The sequence below is a fragment of the Pelophylax lessonae genome (assembly GCF_965119305.1).
Source record: "Pelophylax lessonae genome assembly, chromosome: 7".
In the NCBI taxonomy this organism is placed as follows: domain Eukaryota; kingdom Metazoa; phylum Chordata; class Amphibia; order Anura; family Ranidae; genus Pelophylax; species Pelophylax lessonae.
Genome location: NC_138774.1, coordinates 145,303,357 through 145,328,073, shown reverse-complemented (window position 1 = coordinate 145,328,073; position 24,717 = coordinate 145,303,357). Strand labels below are relative to the sequence as shown.

General features: G+C 45.5%; 1 protein-coding gene across 1 annotated transcript in view; it reads left to right on the top strand.

Moving 5' to 3' along the window:
- The window catches only part of RADX (RPA1 related single stranded DNA binding protein, X-linked), a gene marked incomplete at its 3' end in the record, with an annotated part of 178,989 nt that extends 154,875 nt beyond the window's left edge, over positions 1-24,114 (top strand). Inside the window, exons 12-14 of the mRNA XM_082264176.1 lie at positions 471-776; positions 5,304-5,453; positions 23,978-24,114. Of these exons, the coding sequence (XP_082120302.1) occupies positions 471-776; positions 5,304-5,453; positions 23,978-24,114 (593 nt within the window). The remainder of the gene's footprint in view (positions 1-470; positions 777-5,303; positions 5,454-23,977) is intronic.
- Between the last annotated feature and the right edge of the window lie 603 nt (positions 24,115-24,717).

The following is a 24,717-nucleotide window of genomic DNA, read 5'->3' as shown; positions in this document are numbered from 1 at the left end:
AAAAATACCTGTGTTGCACTGCAACACACAACACACCTGTGGTGTGCTTTCTCTGGAAAAATAGTGCTGGTGTGTTTTCTGGTCAAGTGTGGTGCATTGGCTACTTCTATAAATGAATTTATGGATGCTTCTTTTTTGTTTTTGCTACATGTTGATTTCATTGCTGATTTTTCCCCAAATAGCCAAGAATATTGCAGTGCATTCTCCTTTTTTTGCTAGGAGAGTCTGAGTGGCCAGAGACCATATAATGCTCTATTTAATTTGGCAAAAACCACACACAGCTGTAAAACACCATCTCATGTGGAACTGACTGTAGCCATATAATACCCATCCCATTGTTGGATTTTTTGAACGTATAAGCGACTGGGGGGACATGCTTTTACATAATGCCTTAAATACAAGTGCAAATACTTCCTTTTATGTTTATTGAAATAATGTACATGTATATTTCAACCTTTTTGTTTACACAGTAGATGAAGAAACCCAAAGCATTGTTGTGGAGAGTGAAAAAAGTGAGGGAACATGGTCTCTTGGAAGATCCTGGGAAAGTGCTCTGTGGTCTGAGGTCAAACATAACCTTACGGATCACTTACATTATAGCACAGTATTTCCAGAAAGCTTACCTCGAAAGTTTGACTACAACAACAAAGAGTTCCTCATGCAGCAGTATAATCTCCATCCAGCTAAACTTGTGAAGCCGATGTGTACCTCAAAACTAAAAATTGAAGATTTCCCAAGTGCTAGTGGGCCTGGCCATTATGAAGTCACCATACTGGGTAAAGTATAGACTCTAAAATAAGATTTTCTTACAAGTGTTCAGTGATTTTCGCGTTCTCTGCAAATAAACAGTTTAATCACTTTGATGGTTTGAGTAAACCTTTGGGTTTTTGGAGCCACTGACCCAGAACATATATGCAGTATAGCAAAGTCAGAACCTATTCTGTACACACTTGTTTTGGGTCAGTGACTCAGTATTGCACCCAATGGGTCAGCATGACAAGCCAGGCAGATAGTATTTGCAGAACGAGAAGTCTACGAATGCAGCTTCCATCTTTCTTTTTAGCAAAGGTTTCCTTTACAGTTTGTCATGAGAGAAGCACTGTGCGCTGCCATCACTGGCCGCCTCCTTCTAAAAGTACTCCATGTCTGTCTGTTTTTGACTTCAGTATGCTTTAGTCAGTCTTGGAATAAGGGTGTTCTAAGGAAGCATCAAAAGTGTCAAATTTGTTTATCTCTATACTCCTACTGGGACAACAACTTTGCATTGAAGCATCTGACAGCTAGAAAATTGGCATTTTTAAAATAGTTTAGTCTTGTCAGCCTCCAGTGATCCTCTCACAGCAGTGTCCCTTTTAAATCTTTATCGGTTTAAAAATGTGTAGTAAACTAAAACGAATCATCACAGTTAAATCAAATAAATCAACCAATTCATAAGGACTACACTGAATTATGGTTTTCCTAGTACAACACTATGGTTTACTTTGATTAAAGTGGTTGGTTATAAAGCCTACACATTTTTTTACCTTAATGCATTCCTTGCATGATGGTAAAAAATGTTTAGGTGTCAGCATCCCCCCTTTACTTACCTAAGCCCTCATTCGTTCCAGCACCGTGCAGGTCTGCAGCTCTTCCCTCCCCTCACTTCTGGGTCTCACTGGCTTTGCTTGGGCGGTGGGGGCTCCCACTGATGTCAATAAAAACTAGTGACGCGGGGGCGGGGCCGAGTCCCGCTGCCTGTCTCCATGGACGCAGCAGTGGGCCTCTAGTGCGAGCACCCCCATGGGATGCCGCTTCCCATTGGGGCACTTAACGAAGGGGAGGGGCCAGGAGCATCGGCAGGGAGACCCAAAAAGGGGAGATTCACGGCCGCTCTGCAATTCCATTGCACAGAGCAGCTATGTATAGACATGTTTTGGTTTGTTTGTGTGTTGTTTGTTGTTGTGTGTTTTTAATTTTACTTTTTACAAGCACTTTAACCACCTCCAGTCTGGGCCAATACGCATATTTCCTCTCATACGTGTAAAAATCAGCATTTTTCTTTTGTTCAACAGACCCAGCGATCCATGATTAATAACCACTGGGTTATATTGCCTCCAGGAGTAGGACTAGGCAGAACAAAAAACACCTGGCTATGCCCATGGGCTGCTCTTAGCTAGGTATATAACCCCCCCCCCTCTGCTCTAGCTAATCAGTTTTAATCTGTCTAAACGGGAGTAAGGACCTAGGCTTCCGGCTGGGATCTCTGGTTCTAGCAGTTTTTTTTCTCCTTCCTTAAATCTTTTTTTTTTTTCTCGGGTGATTTACAATCAACGGCTGGGCGATGGGCTGGATAATCTAGATCCAGTGGGCCCCCCAGCCCTGCAGACCGCAGCTACGCGCTAGGTCGGCCGCGATATAGCCTCACGGAGAGAGACTGGACTGTGAGTTCAACGTCTCGCATACAACCGGGCTTGGGTCTGAGTCGCAGCGGTCCCTTGGCCGACAGCTCCCCTACTTCGCTGGCGAGGATTCTGTCTGGAGCATTACTCGCACCAAGGAAGTGTAAGTATAGTCCCCCCTCTCCCCTTTTGGCGGTTTTATTGGGGTGGACGCGGGTAACCTCCAGAAATGGTCGGAACTGCCTGCAGGTCCCCTCTTCTCATCCTTAAAAAAAACCCTCAGTGAGCTGGGCTTCCCCCCACTCCCTTTTCCCCCCTGTCTGACCTGGAGTCTGGTGGGGGTCCCAGGGCAGAGGAGGCAGCGGAGACCCCTAGGGTCTTCCTCACTATCCCCACTCTGTAAGGGTCTTGGTATAGTGTGTCCTGCCCTGGTAGTCTGGAGAGGTTCCAGTGTAGTAAACCCCTAGGCGCACACATAGTGCGGGGGGGGATCTCTGTGCACAGTGCGCAGCGAAGTCTCCCTTAACGTGTGGCCTACCTTCAGGAGGGGGTCCCCTTGTAGAGTGTGCAGCGTTGCAGAGGGCACAGGGAAGATACTGGCAGTATGCTGTAGCTGATAGTGGCCATTTTCCATTAGTCTGGCTGGTCTCCAGCTGGTGGCCATGTTTGTGTAGCCTGATGTCACGGGGGCCATTTTCCCTTAGTCCAGGAGATGCTGGAGCCTCGTGGGGATGCAGAAGCTCCTCCTTCTCTTCCTCATTTTCCTCTTTCTGTGCCCAGGGCATAAGAACAGGGATTGGCGTCCATAGTAATGCTGGGTCTGAATTCTCGGCGCTCCTTCGATCGGTAGGTTGAGTCCTTGGGGGCGTCCCTGTTCTCTCTCTCTCTCTCTCTCTCTCTCTCTCTCTCCTGATAGGTACCCTGAGCTTTGATGAGATCCTTTAGTGGTGCCAAAAGATCGTTTTTGTACTGCAAGGTCTTCCTTACCTCATGAAGCCTCTTGGTAACATCTCCCCCACTGAACCCCTCATGGAGGTGGCAGGTCCCTCGGAACCCCAGCTTCCCATGGGTGCACTGACGGTGGTCCTGCAGTTCTTAGTGTCTCTGGTGGAAGTGGCGTGTGGGCGAAGGGCCAGGAGGAAGCGTCCAGCACCTTTCCCTGCTCAGTCTGTCTCATCTGATTCTGAGCTTGATGCCGCTGTGGACACGGCCTGTCCTGGGGGCTTAATATCACACCCCCATCCCATAGTAAGGATGATTCCTCCATGGTCACAGCAGCGAATAAAAAAGCGCTTGTAGACGCACTTATCACTGCAGTGCGTGCGACTTTAAAAATGGAGGATGCTGCTGATGTAGCCACGGACATGGCTGTGTCATTTGGTACGCATAAATCACCTCGCACTTCAAAGGTGTTTCTTTATGTGCCTTATTTTGACAGGTTTTCCCGTAGGCAATGGGAACAGCCAACATTTTCCATTGTGGCCCCCAAACTCCTACAGGAGTAGGACACTAGGCAGAAAAAGTCTGCCTACGCTTTTGGGCAGTCCCAGGGGGTATACACCCTTTATCTGCTATAGGTACTCGTTCCTTGCTGGGATCTCTGGTCCTGGCAATTTTTTTCCTTTTTTTAAATTGATTTTTTCCTATCTTTGTAGTTTTGCTCCTGTGAGAATCTACTATCAACTGCCGGACTGGGCAACAGGCTGGATAATCTAGATCGAGTGGTCAAGCAAGTAAGGCCAGCGAGCGCCCGCAGTCATCAGCTCTGCGCTAGGTTGGGCGTGACATAGCCCCACAGGACGGGGACTTGCCTGCGAGTTTAACTCCTCGCGAGGTCGCATACGACTGGGTCTCGACCCGAGTAGCAGCATTCCTGCTGGCCGACAGCCCCCCCATTCTGATGGCGAGGGGTTCTGTCTGGAGAGGAGCCCACCTGGTTCCTGGTATGGTGAGTAGCTGTCCCCCTCTCCCCCTGGAGGGTTGTGGGGTGGACGTGCCTTGGGAAGGTCGGACCCCTAAGATTCCTGGTTGCTCGTGCAGTGCAGATTCTCCTGGTGGCTGCGGTCCTGGTTTCTGCAGGGTGGCAAGTCTGGTGGGGTCCTCTCCCTCTATGCTCAGGATGGAGGTGGACTTTATGCAACAGGCTGGCATAAAAGCGCCCCCCGCCTTCCCCTGCCTCATCTGTCTTCTCAGATCCTGAATCTGATTCAACCGCTGCGGACATGGGTCCTCCTACTGGGTCTCTTGGAGATAGTGAGGATGATTCCTCTGCTTCTGCAACTGCGCACAAAAAGGCGCTGGTGGACACACTTATTTTATCTGTGCTTGAGACTTAAAGTTGGAGGACGCAGCTGTGGCTGCGACGAAGGTGCAGGTTCCCTTTTGCAATTGTGATTAGTATGGGCTGTTTACAGGTTCTGTTTATAAAGAAATCTGGGGTCTAATGGCTCTCTCCTCTGCTCTCCAAAGCATCTGATCAAACCAAGATATGTTTAAACAAGTTTACAAGTTGGTAATGGCTTGTAGACAAACGAGAAATTACAAAATCCTCATCCATTTCTGGTTTCTGACTTCCGAATGGGAGGAACAATGGCAGTTCCTTTCACTCTGTCTTAGGAACTCGATGAAACAAGAGGGCCCAGTGATGGAGGCAGGAGCCCTGCAGAGGGAAAGTATTGTACTTTTTGACCTGTGTGATTTATATTAACATAAAGGTGTTTGTGATAAAATGTATGTATCTCTTTAAGCAGAAATAGTATAGTGTTTCATATCCTATAGTATATGCAAGCAAGCTTTTATAGATATTTGTATGTATGTTTATTGGTGTACTCATTTGTCATATCTGTATCCAATTTCAAAACTGAAAGAGAGCAGGGATTCTCTTCTGTACAATGATAAATGGACATCTTTGTGCTGTCTTAACAGGTATAAATCATGATCTAGCAATAGACGTGTCTGTGCCTGTTTATAAGAACTTCAGGCTGTTTGGCCCAAATTGCCTTCCCAACCATATGCAGTGCCTTAATCTAGATTGGAATGCCGAAACCCAGGATCATCACTGGCTCGCTCTTAAAGGTATGGCTAGATGCTGTTTTTTTAATTGAAAAGAATGTAGAGTTGCTTCTATCATGCCTAAAATGTAATTTGAAGGTGGTCATTTGTTTGGTATAAGCATTGCCTTTTGTCTTTTTAAAATGAGCCCAAGGTGTGTTCAACTTCTTTTTATTGCTGTTTAACCACTTACAGACCACCCACCGTGTATGTTGATACTTTGGCAGATAGCTGCCATAACCCCAGTATTTCTCTTACATCCTCTGACAGACGCAGCTCTCAATGCTTCTTCACTTATTAGTAATGCGCCATCTACAGGAGTAGACTAGGCAGTGAAAAGTTTTCACAGTTTTCACTTGACACTCCTTTAGGGGCTGTCCCTCACGACGTTACCCCAGATACTCTGTGCGCTAAAATCAGTTTCTTGCTGCCTAGTGTAGGAGTAGGACCTAGGTTTCCCTGCTGGGACTTCGGTCTAAATTTTTATTTTCTTTTGAAAATGTTTATTTCTCTTTACTCATTATTGCTAGCTAGTGTCAGGGGGATCCTCCTGGTGAACTACAAGCAACAGCCGGGCTGGCGTTTCACACTGGATATTCTAGATCCTTATGGTCTCCCTGCCTGGCCTACGAGCGTGAGCAGGTTGTGGTCCGCCCAGGCCTTGCCACGACAGAGCCCTGGTGGATGGGGACGAGCCTGCGAACGGATGCTTCGCCGAGTCGCATCAACCTGGAATGCCCTGAGGTGCAGCGTACCCCTCTTGGCTGACGGCACCCCCACTTGGAGTGGGAGGCGAGCTGTTTTGGAGCAGAGCCCCACGGTCATGGTATGGTGAGTGATGCTACGTCCCCCATGTCCCTGGCACAGATGTTGGTGGGGGTGATGTGGGCCCATTCCTGGGGATTACGGGGCTGCGTCCCTCTGCAAGATCCCACAGGTCTGTCAGGCCAGGTACTACCCTCGCTGCTCCTGCTGGGGGGCGCTATGGAGGCATCTAACGCCTGGGGGGGTTGAAGATGCTACCTGGTCCTGGGGGGTCCCCTTAAGTGGATTCCCACGATGGCCTCTCTCCTGGATTGCCTGTGCATTTGGCGCCGTTTTCAGCCGCCATTTAGGGTGTGGGCATAGGCTGCATCGGCGTAAGGGTAGCGGCCATTTTCCCTTAGCCTGAGTGTTGGGCGCCATTTTAGGTGTGAGAATAGGTTGCGCTGTATGGGCAGTGGCCATTTCCCCTTTGCTTCCTATGTTTTTCTATTGGCACCATTTTGTTATAGTTTTTGAGCTTCACCAGGCGGGCTCGACCTCTCGTGATGTTTGGTCACTTCCTCCCAGAAGGTTCACATGCTGAAAGACTAACTGCAGAGCGGCTGGTTCTCAGGGTGCTGGTACAGTAAGTGGATTTTTAGTTCTTTGGGCATTCCTCGGACACACTTAGCTCCCGTCAGGACACTTTTTTTAGCATTAAAGGGGGACTCCGGCTTTAGCGCAATATAGCGGTGCAGACCGCGATCACTATTTAAAGGGGCAGTGTACTCATTTTTTTTCTCTGCTACCATTATAGAGTCCCAAGGTGAAAACTTCCCCTCTGAGTTTATTTGCGCATCCGAACCATCCAGATCACCCTCTCTGGTGTCTCTTTCTGCAGCCTTAGAAACTCTGGCATCCAAGGTGGATCTTGTGATGAAACTGGTTTCTACCAACAAATGGCTGATGCCCTCTGTCATCTGATTCAGAGCCTGATGTGGTTGCCACGGACAACACCCTCCCTGAGGGATCCCTGTCCTCGCAGTCAGATGGTGAGGAGGATGAGTCCTCCTCAGCTGCAGAGCGGGAACGCGCTCTGGTGGAAGCACTGCTTCGTTCAGTAAGGGAAACGTTGCACTTAGATGATGAGCCCTCACAATCAGGTAAACAGGTTGTCTTCGGCTCCCGCAAAGCCCGGAAGTCGGTTCAGGTTTTTCCTTGTCCCGAGGATTTTCGCGATATTGTGAATTAGCAATGGAGGCGCATTAAGCATGTGCTGGTGGTTCCCAAACGCTTTCAGCACCGTTACCCCTTTGCAGACTCCGTTTCCAATCGTTGGACAGTGTCACCTAAGGTGGATCACCCTGTTTCCCGGTTGAATAAATCTACTGTGGTACCTGTAGAAGACTTCCCGGTGTTTAAGGACCCGGTGGACAGGCGAATAGAATCCCTTTCCCGCCACCTGCACTTGTTGTCGGATTCGATTCTTAACGCCCTGGTTTCTCAGACGGTGATGGAATGGGTCAAGGTACTTGGGAGCAACTTGTCCATTGAGTCGGTTCCTCCAACTCTAATTGAGCTCACAGATCAGATGGCCCAGGCCATGGTGTACCTGTGTGATGCGGCCCTGGACATGGCTCCTCTGGCTACCAGGGTGTCTGCAGTGGGGATCGCCTTTACGCTACATGGTGTGGCTGAAGAGCTGGTGGTCGAACCAGGCTTCTAAGAAGGCCGTAACTGATCTCCCTTTTTAGGGGAACGTCTGGTTAGTGACTCCTTGGATGAGTTAACCAAGGGTCTAACGGGGGGTATGAGTGCTCTTCTCCCCCAATCCGCTAAGGGTAAGGCACCTGGCGGCAAGCGGGGGCCTTCCTTCAAGGCTCCATAGGGGGCTTTTTCGTGCCTCAGGGGCACAGGAAAAAGGCAAACTGTTCAGAGCCTCAGGAGGGAAGAAGGCGGCCTGGTCGGGTAAGCCCATGGCCGACCAGTCCGGTGAGGCGGCAAAATTCTCCTCCTGCATGAAGGGACGCCCTCACCCGGTTCAGGGATGGGGGGACGCCTGCGTTACTTTTGGGTACCCTGAAAGTCTCTGATCCAAGATAAGGGAGTTCACTAACTGATTCTTGCAGGGTACAAGATTGAATTTCGGTCTTGCCCAGCAGACAGGTTCTTTCGATCAAATCTCCCTCTGTCTCCGGATCGTTTGACAGATCTCAGGGAAGTGGCTTGAGCTGAGGCACATGTCCTGGCTCTCTCCGCAGTTCACATTCCAGGTGGGCAGAACTGGCAGGCGGGCTGAGTAGTCAGGCTCTGGATTAGGGGGAATGGTCCCTGCATCCAGAGGTTTTTCGCCTCCTGTGTGCCCAGTGGGCGACTCCGGAGGTGGACCTGTTGGCGTATCGTCTAAAAAAGAAGGTAGACTGGTTTGTGGCCAGGGCTCGAGATCCTCTGGCCGACGCCACAGACACGTTGGTGGTGCCAATATCGGCTGATTTATGCCTTCCCACTGATACAACTGCGGCTGCCTCTGCGAGAGGATCTGCTGTCTCAAGGGCCGATCTTCCATACTGCTTTACGGTCACTGGCTTTAATGGTGTGGCTGTTGAAGGCCAGGTGTTGAGGGACAGAGCTCTTTCTGATTCTGTAATTCCTACCCTGCTGAGAGTTAGGAAGATGACTTCCAGGAAGATTTTTCATCGTACTTGGAAGGTGTATATTGCCTGGTGTGAGTCGCAAAAAGTTGCATCCTCACTCCTCAGTAGCGAGGGTCTTAGCCTTCTTGCAGAAGGGAGTGCAGCAACGTTTGGCTTTGGGCACGATTTAAAGGTCAGCCATTTATTTCCAACGTCCCTTGGCGACTTATTCCTTGATTCGCACCTTTATTCAAGGGGTGCATCATTTGGCTGCGGAGGTCTCCTTTACCTCCATGGGATCTGAATTTGAATTTTTCTGTTCAACGGCCTCCCTTTGAGAATATCAGGGATATTTCTCTGTCTTTGTTGTCTCAGAAGGTTGCCTTTTTGGTGGCTATCACCTCTGCTCGCAGGGTGTCTGAGTTGGCGGCTCTGTCCTGCCGTTCACCTTATCTGGTCGTTCATAGGGATAAGGTTGTTCTGCGTCCTTAACAATCTTTCCTCCCTAAGGTGGTGTCAGCTTTCCACCTCAATGAAGATATTGTTTTGCCTTCGCTCTGTGCTAAGCCCAAGCATCCCAAGGAATTTGCCTTGCATTCACTGGATGTGGTTAGGGCGGTCAGGGTCTACCTGTCTGCCATGGAGTCCTTCCGAACATCTGATTCTCTGTTTGTCCTTCCTGAGGGACCTCGTAAGGGTTCGGCTGCGTCTGCTGCAACCATATCAAAGTGGATCAGACAGACTATTGTTCAGGCCTATTCGTTAAAGGGTCAGGTGCCTCCTTTCCCTGTGAGGGTGCATTCTACTAGAGCGCTGAGTGCCTCTTGGGCTTTTCACCATCAGGCATCTGTGGCTCAGGTGTGTAAAGCGGCGACCTGATCGTGGGTACTTTCACAAAATTCTACAAGATCGATTTGATGGCATCCTCGGATGCTTCCTTTGGCTGCAAGGTTTTGCAGGCTGCTGTTTGACGAAGAGACCATGGTTTGAAGGTTAAGTTTTGTTTTTTTGGGAAAAGCTCTTGTTGGTGTTTGAGCTTTTTGTTGCCCTGTTGGCTACGTTTTTAAACTTGGACTGGCGTTAAATTGATTGCGTTCTTCCCACCCCTCATGCCTACACTGCTTTGGGACGTCCCATAAGTGAAGAAGCATTTAGAGCTGCGCCTGTCAGAGGACGTAAGAGAAAAATCCTTTTTCTCTGAGTCCTCTGACAGACGCAGCTCTCGCCCCTCTATTTTGAGGTTGGTTGTGTCTTCTTTCACTGCTTGCTACCAAACTGATTTTGGAGCACAGTGTGTCTGGGGTAATGTCATGAGGGACAGCCCCTATAGGCGTGTCAAGTGAAAACTTTTCACTGCCTAGTCTACTCCTGTAGATGGCGCATTACCTATAAGTGAAGAAGCATTGAGAGCTGCATCTGTCAGAGGACTCAGAGAAAAGGATTTTCCAGTAAGTAAGTAAACGGTGGGCGGTCCGCTTTAACATAAGGGTGGTCCCAGCGGTGGATTTGCAGCGGGATCACCTTTATGGGCGGCGAGAGAGGTTCCCCCCACCCTTTCTTCTGCTTCCCAGTCGTTTTCCCCGCTTACCGGAGCTGTCGGTAGCAGGGAAAATGATCCGGTCCGCTTTCCTCTCAGGCAGGAAGTCGAGTGAGGGCAAGATGGCCCTCACTCAACTCTATGCCTTGGAGGACCGGAACGACGTTATATGTCCTAGCAACAGCTTTAAAGAGCATTTTTTTTTCCTTAGTGTAGATGTGAGATGTGAGATCTTTTTGACCCCCACATCTCACATTAGAGGTCCTGTCATGCTTATTTCTATTACAAGGGATGTTTACATTCCTTGTAATAGAAATAAAAGTGATCAAAACAATATTTTTTTTTTAAAGGACAGTGTAAAAATGAAAGATAAAATAAATTGGAAAATTAAATTAAAGCTCCCCGTTAGCTTGCGCACAGAAGCAAATGCATATGCAAGTTACACCCACATATGTAAACGGTGTTCAAACCACACATGTAAGGCATCGCTGTGACTGTTAGAGCAAGCACAATCATTTTAGCCCTAGACCTCCTCTGTAACTCTAAACTGGTAACCTGTAGACGTTTTAAAGTGTCGCCTATGGGGATTTTTAAGTACTAATGTTTGTCGCCATTCCACGAGCGTGCACATTTTTGAAGCATGACTTGTTGGGTATCTATTTACTTGTTGTAACATTATCTTTCACATTATAGAAAAAATTGGGCTAACTTTACTGTTTTCTTATTTTTTAATTCAAAAAAGTGTATTTTTCCAAACAAATTGCATTTGTAAGACCACTGCGCAAATACGGTGTGAAAAAAAATATTGCAACAATCTCCTTTTTTTATTTCCTAGGGTCGAAGTAATTTTCTAGCAAAAAAAATGATTTTCTCTATCGTCCATTGACAGACGCAGCTCCATATCTTCTTAGACCATTGGGTTATGCTCCTACCATCAGGAATAGGACACTAGGCAAGAAAAAGCTTTACCACAACCATGGGGCTGTCCCTGCAGGCATAACCCCACACACTCTGATACAGCTTCCAGTTTATTTCTGCCTAGTTTAGGAGTAGGACCTAGTTCTCTGCTGGGGCTTCGGTCTTGGCTATATAAAAGGGAAACATTTTGTTATTTGTAAATTAAATTTACTAGTTAAAGTTCCTGGAGAACTACAAGCAACAGCCGGCTGAGATTTCGGACTGGGTAATCTAGATCCTTAAGGTCTCCAAGCCTGGCCAGCGAGGTTGAGCAGGTTATAGTCCAGCATTAGGCCTCGCCACGACAGAGCCCCGATGGATGAGGACGAGCCTGCGAGTGGATCGTCAAAGCTGGGACGTGACGACCTGGAACGCCCTGAGTCGCAACGTACCCCCTGGCTGGCAGCACCCCCATCCCGGGTGGGAGGTGGTCTGTTCGGAGTGGCGCCCACCTGGTTCCGTGGTATGGTACAGTCTTCTGGCGGTCTCGGGGTGGACGTGGGCCCCCTCCTAGTAATGGTCGGACCCTCGGGAGATCCCTCGGTTCCTCTGGCCTCTCAGACACACCAGCCCCCCCCCCCCCCCTTAAGTTATTCCCCTCCTTTTCCCTGGTGGCTCTTACCTTAGGGGGTGGTAATATTATGGCTGCTCCTGAGCGGTTGGGTAAGGTTTTTGGGGTCCCCTGTAGGTTGTCCTCACTCGCTCTGCTATCAGATCGCATTTGATTGGGATTTGTGATACCGCTAGTGCGGTGGTTGGATCACGAATTGCAATCTTTTAAAGTGACACTGCATTATTTTTTATCAGTGAAAAATGGAGTCCCAGGACAATAACAGACAGACCCCCTCAGTACAGCTGTTGTGTTCAGTTATATTGATAGCCGCAAACGTCTGCTGCCTTCACCTCCATTGGTCGTATCCTCAAATTCTGAGGCAGATATGGCCACCACGGACGCCTCCCATCCTGATGGATCGGTGTCTTCACATTCTCATGGTGAAGAGGACCTTGGTGAAAGCACTCATAGTTTCTATGCGGGAAACTTTAAAAATGGCAGAAGAATCTACAGCGTCAGGTACGCAGGTGTCTTTTGGCTCCCGCAAAGCCCAGAAGTCAGGCAGGGTGTTTCCTTGTACGGAGCTTTTTGACGATACTGTAAATGAACAATGGCGGCGCCTCGAGCACATGCTAGTAGTGCCCAAACGCTTTATTTTTTTATTTTAATTTATTACGTTTTCAACAATATAAAAAATACGCCTCATACACAGAGACATAATATTATAACATTTTCCTTCCCCTCCCCTATTTTCCTTATTTACCCCTATCCTCCCTTCCCTCCCGGACCCTCCCCACTTCCTGTGTCCTCTCCTTCTCTTAACTTGGTATAGTCCCTTGTTGTCCTAAAGTCATTCCATTTTCCCTAATTATTCATTCCCTCCCCAGTCCCATCCTCTTCTCCACACCTTAAATATTCCATAGTTCTTATTAATTCTACCCTTTTAATCCATTCCCTCAGGGTCGGTGCTTCTTCCTTTTGCCAGTGTACCGGAATCAGGGCTTTTGCTACATTCATCAGATGAGGGATTGCTGACATTTTATACTCTTTAACTGAGCTCTTCGTACCATGAAATTGGCAAATCCATGGATCTTCCTGGACCTCTATATCTGTATTTTTTTTTAATTTGGGCTAAGACCTCTTTCCAGTACTTTTTTATTTTTGGCAGTCCCACCATATATGTGCCATTGTACCCATTTCCCTACAACCCCTCCAGCAGTATTTCGATTTCCCAGTCTTATACTTATGTGTTTTATCCGATGTATTATACCCCCTTGATATGCATTTGTAGTTAATTTCAACACTGTTAATATCTACTGCGGAGCTATGTATCAATTTCATACTTTTCCCTAAGTGAAAATTCTCTCCCTATGTACCCAATTCCTTTACCCATTTTTCTATGAATGGCGGCTCTGCTGGTTCCATCGCTTCCACTAATATTTTATATATATTTGAGATACTATTTTTCTGCTTCTTAGTGCTACATAATTGTTCAAAAGGGTGTAACTCATTATCCTCCCTCAGTGGTTGTGGCAGTGATGCCAAAAAGTGCTTCAACTGGCAGTACCGTCATTCATCTATTTTCCAATTTTTTTTCTTTAATTCTTCTAACGTGCGCATATTCCCCTTATCCAAAATATCTCACATCTCCCTCTCCCAACCAATTCCCGTGAATTTTCTCTTGACCCGGTGGAAAAAATCTTGTATCTTTCAGTGGAATCAAGGGTGAATTATATTTCCATTTTTCTCTTTTATAATTTAAATCCCATATTTTTAGTGCTAAATGTGATATTACGTGAGTATTTGTATTTTAACTTTCAATCATCCAAATGATTTTACCTAATTGTTCTTTACTTAAAGTGCATTCTATTTTCACCCAACTTTTATCACTTTCAATCTTTCCCCATTCCATAACCCATGCTAGAATTGTCACTTTGTAGTATTTTTTAAAGTCCGGAAACCGCTAGCCCTCCTTGTGTTTTTCCTTTAGATAATACTGCATATTTTATTCTCGGTTTTTCTTTTTTCCATATGAATCTTGATACCATAGTTTTTAAGGTCTTAAAGTATGGTTGAGGTATTCGTATTGGTAACATTTGATACTTATATGATATCTATGTATATCTATCTATATATTTATTATTCCTATGCACGAAAGAGATCGAGTTGCATATTTGTTTATTTCTGTTCTTATTTAATTTAATAGTGGGATATAATTTACTTTTATACAGTCTCTCGGGGTTCGATGTTAATTTTATTCCTAAGTATTTCAATTCCGACTCTCTTTCCAGGTAAAGGGGAATTCTCTTTTTAGATCTTCTTCTTCCTTTATATTTATATTGATATTTAAGATTTCTGATTTTGCTAAGTTGACTTTTAAATAAGATAGCTCCCCATATTCCTTCAGGATTTTCATCAGACTAGGCAGTGATATTCTAGGGTTGGACACGTAAAGCAATATGTCATCTGCAAAAGCAGCGACTTTATGCTCCACGCCACCAACCACTAATCCCCTCACATCGGGATTTCCCCTTATTGTTGCCAACAGGGGTTCCAGAGATAGAACAAATAGCGTCGGCAAGAGGGGGCACCCCTGCCTAGTCCCATTCAACATTTTAAATGGCTCAGATAAAGTCCCATTTATTTTTACTTTGGCGGAGGGATAGCTATATAGCATTCTTATCCAGGCCATCGTCCTCAACCTGATTCCTAATTCTTCCAGTGTTAGCATGAATTCCCAACTGACCCTGTCGAATGCTTTTTCAGCATCTATCGACAGGATCAGTCCAGAAGTTTCCCTCCAGGCCATCTGTTGCATTAGGAGGATTGTCCTAACCCCATTATCTCTTCCCTGTCTCCCGGGGATGAAGCCCACCTGATCAGATTGTACCCACTTCTTCATGAGCGACTTCATCCTCGTTGCCAGTATTTTTGTAAAAAGTTTTACATCTGCATTTAAGAGCGAGATGGATCTGTAGCTAGAGCATATTGTGCAGTGTTGCTCCTCTTTCAATATAACTGTTATTGAAGCCAAGAGTGCTTCTCTACTCATCTCCTACTGATGTCCCAGGCCGTTAATATAGTCCTTTAATTTAGGAATCAGTAGTTCTTTAAATCTCTTATAATAATTAGTTGTAAACCCATCTGGCCCTGGACTCTTACCTGATGCTGTAGTTTTTAAGGCTCTCTCTATCTTTTCCTCCGTAATTGGGGTTTCTAACTGTTCTAGTTTTTCTTTCTGGACTTTAGGCTGCCTTACTTCTTTTAGATACTTCTTAATTTTTTCCTCTCTATTTATCTCACTCTCCTGCCTCTCCTCTCTTTTAATATCATATAGGCTTCCATAATACTTTTGGAATTCTCTCGCTATTTCCGTCATTGAATGGAATAGTTCTCCATTTTTATTTCTTATCTTCTCTATATAATTTATTGATTTCTTTTTTTTTTTAAATACCCGCTAGGTTTTTCCCAATTTTATTGCTCCATTGGTATTTTTCTTTGGCTATCCTATTAAACTCCTCTCTCATTTCCTGACTTAGCAACTCTTTTAGATCATCTCTTTTTATTACTAATAGGTGATATATCTCAGTTTCCCGTGATCTTTTATGATTCTGTTCTAGTTCAAAGATCTTTTATTAACCTATCTTTATTTTTTATTCTCTCTTTTTTCCTTTGAACTCCTTTAGAGATTAATATTCCCCGGATGTATGCTTTATGAGTTTCCCAGAGAATATCTTTTGGGGTCTCCTCTTTCTCGTTTATCTGGAAATATAGTTCCTTTATTTCTTCTCTCCATTTTTTATTCCTTATTAACTCTTCATTTATTCTCCAGGGACCCATTTTAGGTTGTCTAGCTGATATTTTTAACCTCATTATGACTGGTGCATGATCTGACCAAGATTTAATCCCAATTCTAATTTCCAACACGACTCAATCATTCAATGCTCAATTCTTGAATACGTCCTATGAACAGGGGAGTGGTATGTATAGTCCCGTTCTTTTGGGTGCATTACCCTCCATGTATCAAACAATTGTGCTTGATGTAATTTCTTCTTGATCATCTTTTGATATGGCACTCCACTCCCCTGCACACGCGACGTACTATCCGTCTCTGGATCAAAATAGTAATTAAGATCCCCCGCAAGGATCACATAACTCTTTTTAAACTCAGTTAATTTCCCCAATATCTTCCCAAGGTATCTCGCTGGTTTATTATTTGGGCAGTACACATTTACCAATGTAACCTCCCTGTCACATAGGTTCCCCTTTAAAAAAAGGAATCTCCCCTCAGGGTCCGTCATCCTTTCCTCCAAGGTGAACCTTATCCCCCTTGCCAAGCCTATAGCTACTCCTTTTGATTTTTTCATTTGTTAATCTGCATAGAACCATGTGGGATGTTCTTTCGCATACAACCTTATATTCGATGAATGTGTAATCTGTGTCTCCTGGAGGAAGACTATATCTGCCCCTATATATTTCACTTCCCTTAAAATTTTGTGTCTTTTTTCCTGTGAATTCAAACCTCTGATATTGTATGTTACAAAGTTTAACCCTGTCATCTACTTTTATATTTTCCTCTATAGTTTTCCTTTCTTCTATTACCCACGAGAAACACCTTCTTCCTCTTCTTCTACCATTCATTTGAGGGATTCCTAAGGGATTGGGCAACCGGGTTTGAGACCACCCACTTTGAGCTAGGCGGACTAATACCAACAGTACTAATAGGGCCCGGGACGAATTCCCCTGGACTACTTTCCCCCTTCCCTCCCCCCTCTCTCCCCCATCTCTCCCCTCCCCCATCTCTCCCCTCCCCCTCTCCCCCTCCTCCCTCTCTCCCCTCCCCCTCCTCCCTCTCTCCCCTCCCCCCTCTCTCCCCTCCCCCCTCTCTCCCTTCTCTCCCCTCCCCACTCTCTCCCCTCCCCACTCTCTCCCCTCCCCTCTCTCCCCCTCCCCTCCTCCCTTCCCCCTCCCCTCCTCCCTTCCCTGCTCTCCAAAAAAGAGAGAGCCGTATACAAAACGGGTTTCTGGTACCTATCCCCATGGCACCAGCCTGTCTATATGCTACCTCCCTCCTCTACTCGACTTTACCCCCTGGGTTGAGCTCTGCCTCTGTTCACCCAGCTTCCCCGCCTCACTGTAACATGGAGTGGGATAGGAGCCTGCCCCAAGTTTCCTGGGTCCCATCCGGAATCCTATTTCACTCCTTCACCTCCAACCCCCCCGTCCAGTCCACAGTTTCAACTTCTTGGTTTTTACATTTTTTTTAATTTTAGCTGTTGTACTCTTCTTCGTCATTATTTGCCATTGGTCTTCGTCTTCTTCCTCCATTTCTATTTCCCCCGCATTTGTCCAACCAGGGATCTCCGGTGGGGGTATTTTTAGTCTCTTACAAAATTCTAATGTCTCTTCTGGGAATCTTAATCTTACTGTCATCCCCTCTCTTCGCACTCCCAGACATGCTGGAAATCCCCAGAAGTTCTGAATATTATGTTGTTTTAATACCTCGACCAATGGTTTAAGAGTCTGCAAACACTTGTAGCTCTACTCCTTCATATCTTAATGGGGGTCTACTTCTTAAATTTTCCCAAATCTGTGCTTTTACCTCGTACCTATGGAACCTTACTATGACATCCCTTACTATCTCACTTGGCAAGTTCTGTGGCTTTCTAATCCTATGTACTCTTTCAATTTCCAATTGTTCTGTTAAAGCTTTTCCTATGAGGGGGTTAAACACGGTTTCAATCATTTCTCCTAGTTTTTTATCTCTCCCCCCCCCCCCCCCTCAGGTAGCCCTCAAATTCTTACATTTTTTCTTCTGTTTCTATTTTCATGATCTTCCATCTTGAATAGCATATTTCTTTGTTCTATCTGTGTCCTCCTCATTTGAGCTTTCAATTCTTTAATCTCTTTCCCAAGTTTGTCTGTCTTCCCCTCTGTTTCTTCCACTCTTGTTAGGATTTGACCCAGATCTCCATGTAGAGATGCCATTTCGGTTTTTATGGTGAAACACTTGCAGCATTTGTTCAGGTATCTCTCCTGCCCTCTTAACCGGCATAGTATAATTACTATAGGGTAGATGCCTCTTTATTCACCATACATATGTGTTACACATAAAAACGGGGTAGATCGAAGTATATCTGTCCCCTCCAATCATATCCTGTTATTGTCCCAGAAGATGCATACTAGCTCATTATGTGTTTGTCTTTCAGGTGTTCATTTTTTTTTTTTTTTTTTTAATTTTCGGAGGTTTACAACCTCTTTAACCATTGGGACGTTCCAAAGCAATATTTGCATGTGGGGGGAGAAAACAACGCAGAGAAAGAACGTAATACCCCATAAAGTCCTTATATTATCAAAAATCACCACAGGGTGACACACATGTAGTCAGGAATTAGCTGCAAAGAGACAACAGAAGATCAGCAGCACTGGGATACTTCTTTCATCCTTTTCTGCATTTCATCATTTTCTGTATTTTATTTAAAATGTCACAAAGGGTTTATTTAGATGTGCAGTTGGGTGGTAAAAAATGTGCTGTAAAGACATGTTTTTGCCACCCACCAACAGCCACCCTTAAGCTACAATAGGCAGCAGATGAGGGTATTTTATATGCCGCAGTCACGATGCATTTGCATAAAAAGGAGTTTCTCCCATAACAGGTTTTTAATGTCATTCTTTCTGGCCAGCCCATAACCTTGACATAATGCGTTACATTGGACTTATTGACTGGCCACTCTGCTGTAAGTTAGAGTTAGGGGGCGCAAATTACTTGCCCTGACAACCCACGCTAAAAAAAAAAAAAAAAAACTGGCTCCTAACTTTTTTAGCTGGCTCCTAGATTCATAGCAAATTTGTCAAGCCCTGTTCTATGCCCCCTTTTGGGGGTCCTGGAGACCGCATGGCACATCGTGGGGGCCGCCATTTTTCTGTGGATCATGATTTTTATATTCCCATTAGATTATATGGGTAGCCATTTTCTATAATTCCCCATTGAGAATGCATGAGCGGCCATTTTCCTGAGGTCTATGGGCTGGACAGGCATGCAGCATGGTTTTTAAAATAGAGGCTGAGTTTTCTCTTTCTCTTCCTGTACAGTCAGTGTCAGTTTCGTTTTTTTTTGCACAGATCGTGCTGGAAGTCTCCTCTGTGGTCTGGTAACGTTTTTCCTGGGATTCCCTGTGGATTTTTCTTCATTCGCTTATCTTTCTATCTATCTATCCATTATCTTATAATAGCCAGGGATTGTGACCCCGCACTTATAGCGGTGGGACCGTGTTTTTGGCGGTCTTAGAGACACTGCCCACTTATTTTAAAAAGTGTAGCATGGAGTCCCAGGGTAATATTTCACCTGCAGACCCCCCTGGGAGCGATTGCGGGATCTTCTGGTTCTCAGTCTCAGCCAGAGATTGCAGTTTTTTTTTGCAAAATTTGATGTCTTAGGTAGATTTTGTCATTGCTAGTTCTGCCAGCAGCAAACGCCCACCGTCTTCACCTCCATCAGCAGGGTCTTCGGACTCTGAGCTAGACATGGCCGCCGCAGACCACCCTGAGGGGTCGGTGTCGTCGCATTCTGACCGTAAAGAGGACCTGTCCTCATCAGCCACCGTGCGGGAATGCGCTTTGATGGAAGCTCTGATAATTTGTGCAGGGAAACTTTAAAATTGGCTGATGAACCCACAGCGCCAGGTATGCAGGTGTCCTTTGGCTCCCACAAATCCTTTAAATCAGGCAAGGTGTTCCCTTGCCCAGAATTGTTTCATTCTATTGTGGATGAACAATGGTGGTGCATTACTCACATGTTAGTGGTGCCTAAGTGTTTTTCACGCCGTTACCCCTTTGCGGAGGCAGTGTTCGCTAGGTGGACTGTACCACCATAAGTGAATCCCCCCCCGGTGTCCAGGTTGAATAAAACGACTCTAGTACCGGTGGAAGAATCTTCTATTTTGCGGACCCCGTAGATAGACGGGTGGAATCCTTGTCCCATCATTTACACATGGTAGCAGGTCACAATATTAAAGACTACCTTTGTGAATGTTTTGGTAGCTCAGACTGCTACGGAATTGGTGAAGTTACTTAAAAGTGACTTGGAAGCTGAACGACTCCCCCCTGCGGTGTTGGAACTACTTGACCAGTTAGCTCAAGCCCCGGTGTTCATGTGTGATACGTCTCTGGATTCAGCCCTGTTGGTGGCCAGGGTGTCGGCAGTGGGAATTGCTATTAGGCGAATGGTGTGGCTAAAAAGCTGGTTGGCGGACCAGGCTTCTAAAAAGGCCCCCGGGTCGCAAGAAAAAGGTAAATCATTCAGGTCTTTTGAGGGTTCCAAGAAACCGTGGTCGGGAAAAGCAAAGAGCAGCCAATCTGGACCTGCAGACAAATTCTTGTCTGCATGAAGGGGCGCTCTCACCCGATTCTGGGGTGTGGGGGACGTCTTTGTTTCTTTCTGGAACCCTGGACCTCTTTGATTCAGGACGAATGGGTTCACAAACTGCTCCGATCTGGGTACAAGATCAAATACCGGTCTCGCCCATCATACAGGTGCTTCCCGTCCAATCTTCGACTATCCCCAGTCCGGTTAAGGGACTTGCGAGGGGCAGTACGCAATTTGCTGTCGCAAGGAGTGATTTTACTGGATCCTTTTCAGAAATGCTTTCAAGAGTTTTACTCAAACCTCTTCATTGTGCCCAGGAAGGAAGGCAAGGTGCGTCCCATCCTGGATCTCAAGGCCCTGAACCGCTTGTGTGGGTACAATAGTTTCATATAGAACAATCTGCACGGTAGTGGCATCACTACACCAGGGAGATTTCTTAGCCTCCATAGATATCAAGGATGAATATCTACACATCCCTATTTACGCTGGAAACCAGCATTTTTTGCTTTGCGGTCACAGAGGAGTATTATCAATTTGTGGCGTTACCCTTTGGTCTTGCCTCAGCTCCCAGAGTGTTTACCAAGGTCTTGGCACCGGTATTGGCATTGCTGCGCCAGTGGGGGATTGCTGTACTGGGGTACCTAGACGATCTCCTATTGAGAGCTGACTCTCCTTCAGTCTTGTTGGGGGATCTGACGGCCACTGTAGGATTTCGGTTGGAACATCAATTTCAAGAAATCCGCGCTGACATCTGTCTTGAGACTGGATTATCTAGGCTTGACTCTGGATTCAGCCTTGGCCAAGGTGTTTATTTCCCCGGACAAGCAAAATTTGCAGGAGGCGATTCGGTTGTTGGCGAACAATCTGTCCTCTCCGAGTTTGCGTGCGGGCCTTGGGTCTGATGGTATCAACCTTCAAGGCGGTTCAGTTTGCTCAGTTCCATACCAGACCTTTGCAAAGGGATATTCTTGTCAAATGGAACAAGGATCCAAAGTCCTTGGACTCTTTGATTCGGTTAAGCCACAACACAGTCTGCTCTGTTGTGGTGGATTCGGTCTCCAGTGCTATGCCAGGGCAAGTCCTTCCTCCCGTTGTTTTGGACGGTGGTGACCACAGACACCAGCCTCTCGGGGTGCTGGGGAAGCTCTGTGATCAGGGTACCTGGGTGATGGAAGAGTCGAAACTACTGATAAATGTGTTGGAGCTCAGAGCAATAAAGCTTTGTCTGAGCCATTGGACAACTCGCTTGCAAGATTGTCCAGTTCGGATTCAATCAGACAACGGCACGGCTGTGGCTTACATCAATCACCAGGGGGGGCACCAAGAGTGTCTTGGCGGCCAAGGAGGTGGCAGAGATTGCGGCCTGGGAGGAAAAATGTATTCCAGCCCTCTCTGCTGTACACATTCCAGGTGTGGAGAACTGGCAAGTGGATTATCGGAGTCAGGTGTTGGATCAAGGGGAGTGTTCCCTGCACCCGGAGGTGTTTCATCTCCTGTGTGTTCGGTGGGGGACTCCTGAGGTCGATCTGTTTGCTTCTCTCCTTAACAAAAAGGTTTAGAGATTTGTAGCCAGGTCTCGAGATCCTCTGGCCGATGCCACGGACGCTCTGGTGGCTCCTTGGGGTCAATATCGGCTAATTTTTGCCTTTTCTACCTTGAAACTCCTGTCTTGGGTCTTGGCCTTTCTGCAGAAAGGAGTTGATCAGTGGTTGGCTTTGGGCACTATCAAAGGCCAAGTGTCGGCTTTGGCTATATATTTCCAACGCACCGTTAGCTACGCGTGCTTTGATTCGTACTTTTATACAGGGAGTGCGCCATATGGCTCCTCCGAGAAGGTCCCCGCTACCTCAGTAGGACCTCAATCTGGTATTATCTGTTCTTCAAAAGCCTCCTTTTGTGAACATTCAGGAGATTTCTCTGCTCTCATCGCAGAAGGTTGCGTTCTTGGTGGCTATCACTTTCTGCTTGCAGATTATCTGAGACTGGCGGCGTTGTCCTGCTGCTCACCTTATCTGGTGATACACAGAGATAAAGTGGTACTTCGACCTGATCAGTCGTTTCTTCCTAAGGTTGTTTCTGATTTACATCTGAATGAAGACATTGTGTTGCCTTCACTCTCCCCTAAGCCCAAGCATTCTAAGGCAGGGTTTCCTAAACTACGGCCCTCCAGTTGTTCAGGAACTACAATTCCCATCATGCCTAGTCATGTATGTGAATGTCAGAGTTTTACAATGCCTCATGGGATGTGTAGTTCCGCAACAGCTGCAGGGCCGTAGTTAAGGAATTCGCGTTGCACTCTTTGGATGTGGTTCAGGCGATCAGGGTCTATCTGGGTACTACTGAGTCTTTTAGAAAATCAGACGCTCTTTTTATCCTTACCCAAGGATCATGTCAGGGATTTGCTGCGTCAGGTTCCTCCTTTCTCGATGAAGGCGCATTCTACGAGAGTGCCATCAGGCGTCAGTGCTGCAAATTTGCAAGGCGGCAACTTGGTCGTCTGTGCATACGTTTACAAAATTCTACAAAGTAGATGTGTTGGCATCTTTGGATGCTTACTTTGGCTGCAAGGTTTTGCAGGCTGCTGTTTAAAGAGAACTGTTTTTTTTTGTTTCTCTTTGAGGGTGTATTGTGTTTTTCAGGGTGAGCTCCAGTTGTTCCTGGTTGAGCTCCATGTTACCTGGTGTGCCAAGTTTAGCCTTTGGGGAGTTACATTTCTGTTTGCATTGTCTTCCAACCCCTCATGAATATACTGCTTTGGGACATCCCTATAGTCTCTGACAAGATGGAGCTGCATCTGTCGAACGATAAAGAAAACTGGATTTTTGTAAGCACTCACCCTAAAATCGTTTTCTCTGAAGTTCATTGACAGATGCAGCACCCGCCCCTCTACTTCTGAGTGAATGGGTTTTTTTTTTCTATTTTAAACACTGCTTGCAACTGATAGCAGGGTGTGTGGGGTTATACCTGCAGGGACAGCCCCCATTGGTGTGGTTAAGCTTTTTTCCTGCCTAGTGCCTATTCCTGATAGGAGGAGAATAACCCTATAGCCTAACTGGATGGATCTGCGTCTGTCGAACTTCAGAGAAAAGGATTTTACAGTAAGTTCTTAGAAAAATCCATTTTTTTTCTTTTTATGCACTCTAAGGTTCTCCTTTAATCCATTTTCAATTTCCAATAAACAGTAGCTGCAGTGACAAAAAAAAGCCTACTGCTAAAAAGCAAACCTGCATTGAAAAGTGTCCCCAATTACTCTAACATCCAAATTACTAAACATTGTTTGCGTTTGAGGCATTTTCAATTTATTTAATCATGTTTTACACATTTTTTTTTTGTTTTTCGTGTCGAATAGTTATGTATCTGAGTTGCATGGATTCCAAAACTGTACAGGGAGAAATGCAGTTTGCAAACTTATTATATTTGAATTTAGCATCATTTTTAAATATACTTCAATTCTTCCATACTGCTTTTGGAGGCGATGATGGGCTCTGGTTGCTTAAGGCCAGGCAGACGGTCTAAAACTGACCATTGGCATTAAATGTAGCAATAGGAAGCCAAATAGACCTCTCTAACCACAGAGTAATCTTGAATAGCAGTCAGATTAAACCAAAAAAAAAGTGTTCCTTGTTCCCATGTTTACCAGTGCAGTCATTACTCCGTTTGTATTAAAAATGAACATATAATTATCTTATGCCTATGAGTATCTTTTGGTGCCCTTTCGTTGTATTTGTTAATTAGTAGCCATACATGTTTTTTTTACAGAGGAACTTGTGAAGTATTCCAGTGCACAGGACTGTCTGCATACCATATGTATCCTGGACATCTGCCACCTGGGAGAAAAAAAAGTGGAAATTTTCCTAAACCGAATTTACTATCCTGTCAGAGGGGAGTTACCATAACTGTAACATTTTTGCTAAATTATTGTAATAAACTTCTGTTTCTTGTATTGTTTACATTTTTATATGAAGAAATGTATATTTTTTTTCAGATCTTCCCTGTTTTTCTAATCATGAGCCATTGTTGTTAGGGACAGCAGTGTTAGTTTCAGCATTAGCTAAATTCTCATGCAGTTTAAATGATTGGCACTGCTTATACAATTGTAATTTCTTCGTTTTAGGATGATTTTTCTTTTTAATAATAATAATTTCAATGGGAAAGTATAGTGTCTTTTCAATGAGCATATACTTGATTTATTACTGCAGTGTTTACCCTGAAAAAATTAATTAGAATTTTACATGATTGCAACTTCCATACCTTGTTACTGTACTAAATATAGAGATAATAGAGAGGCATAGATCGTCCACTAGAGGGGTAGCTCTAGATTTGACAGATCTTCCAACCCCTGTTTAACAGCTACTGAGAGAGGTCATGGGGTTCGTTTTCAATGGGTTGGCTTACTCTGAGACTTGCATTTTGAGGAGGTGCACTATAGAACAACCACTGTGCAGCAATGCAAAATGGGTAGCATAGTATGTAATGAGCAAGTATGGTTGCCTTGCGTA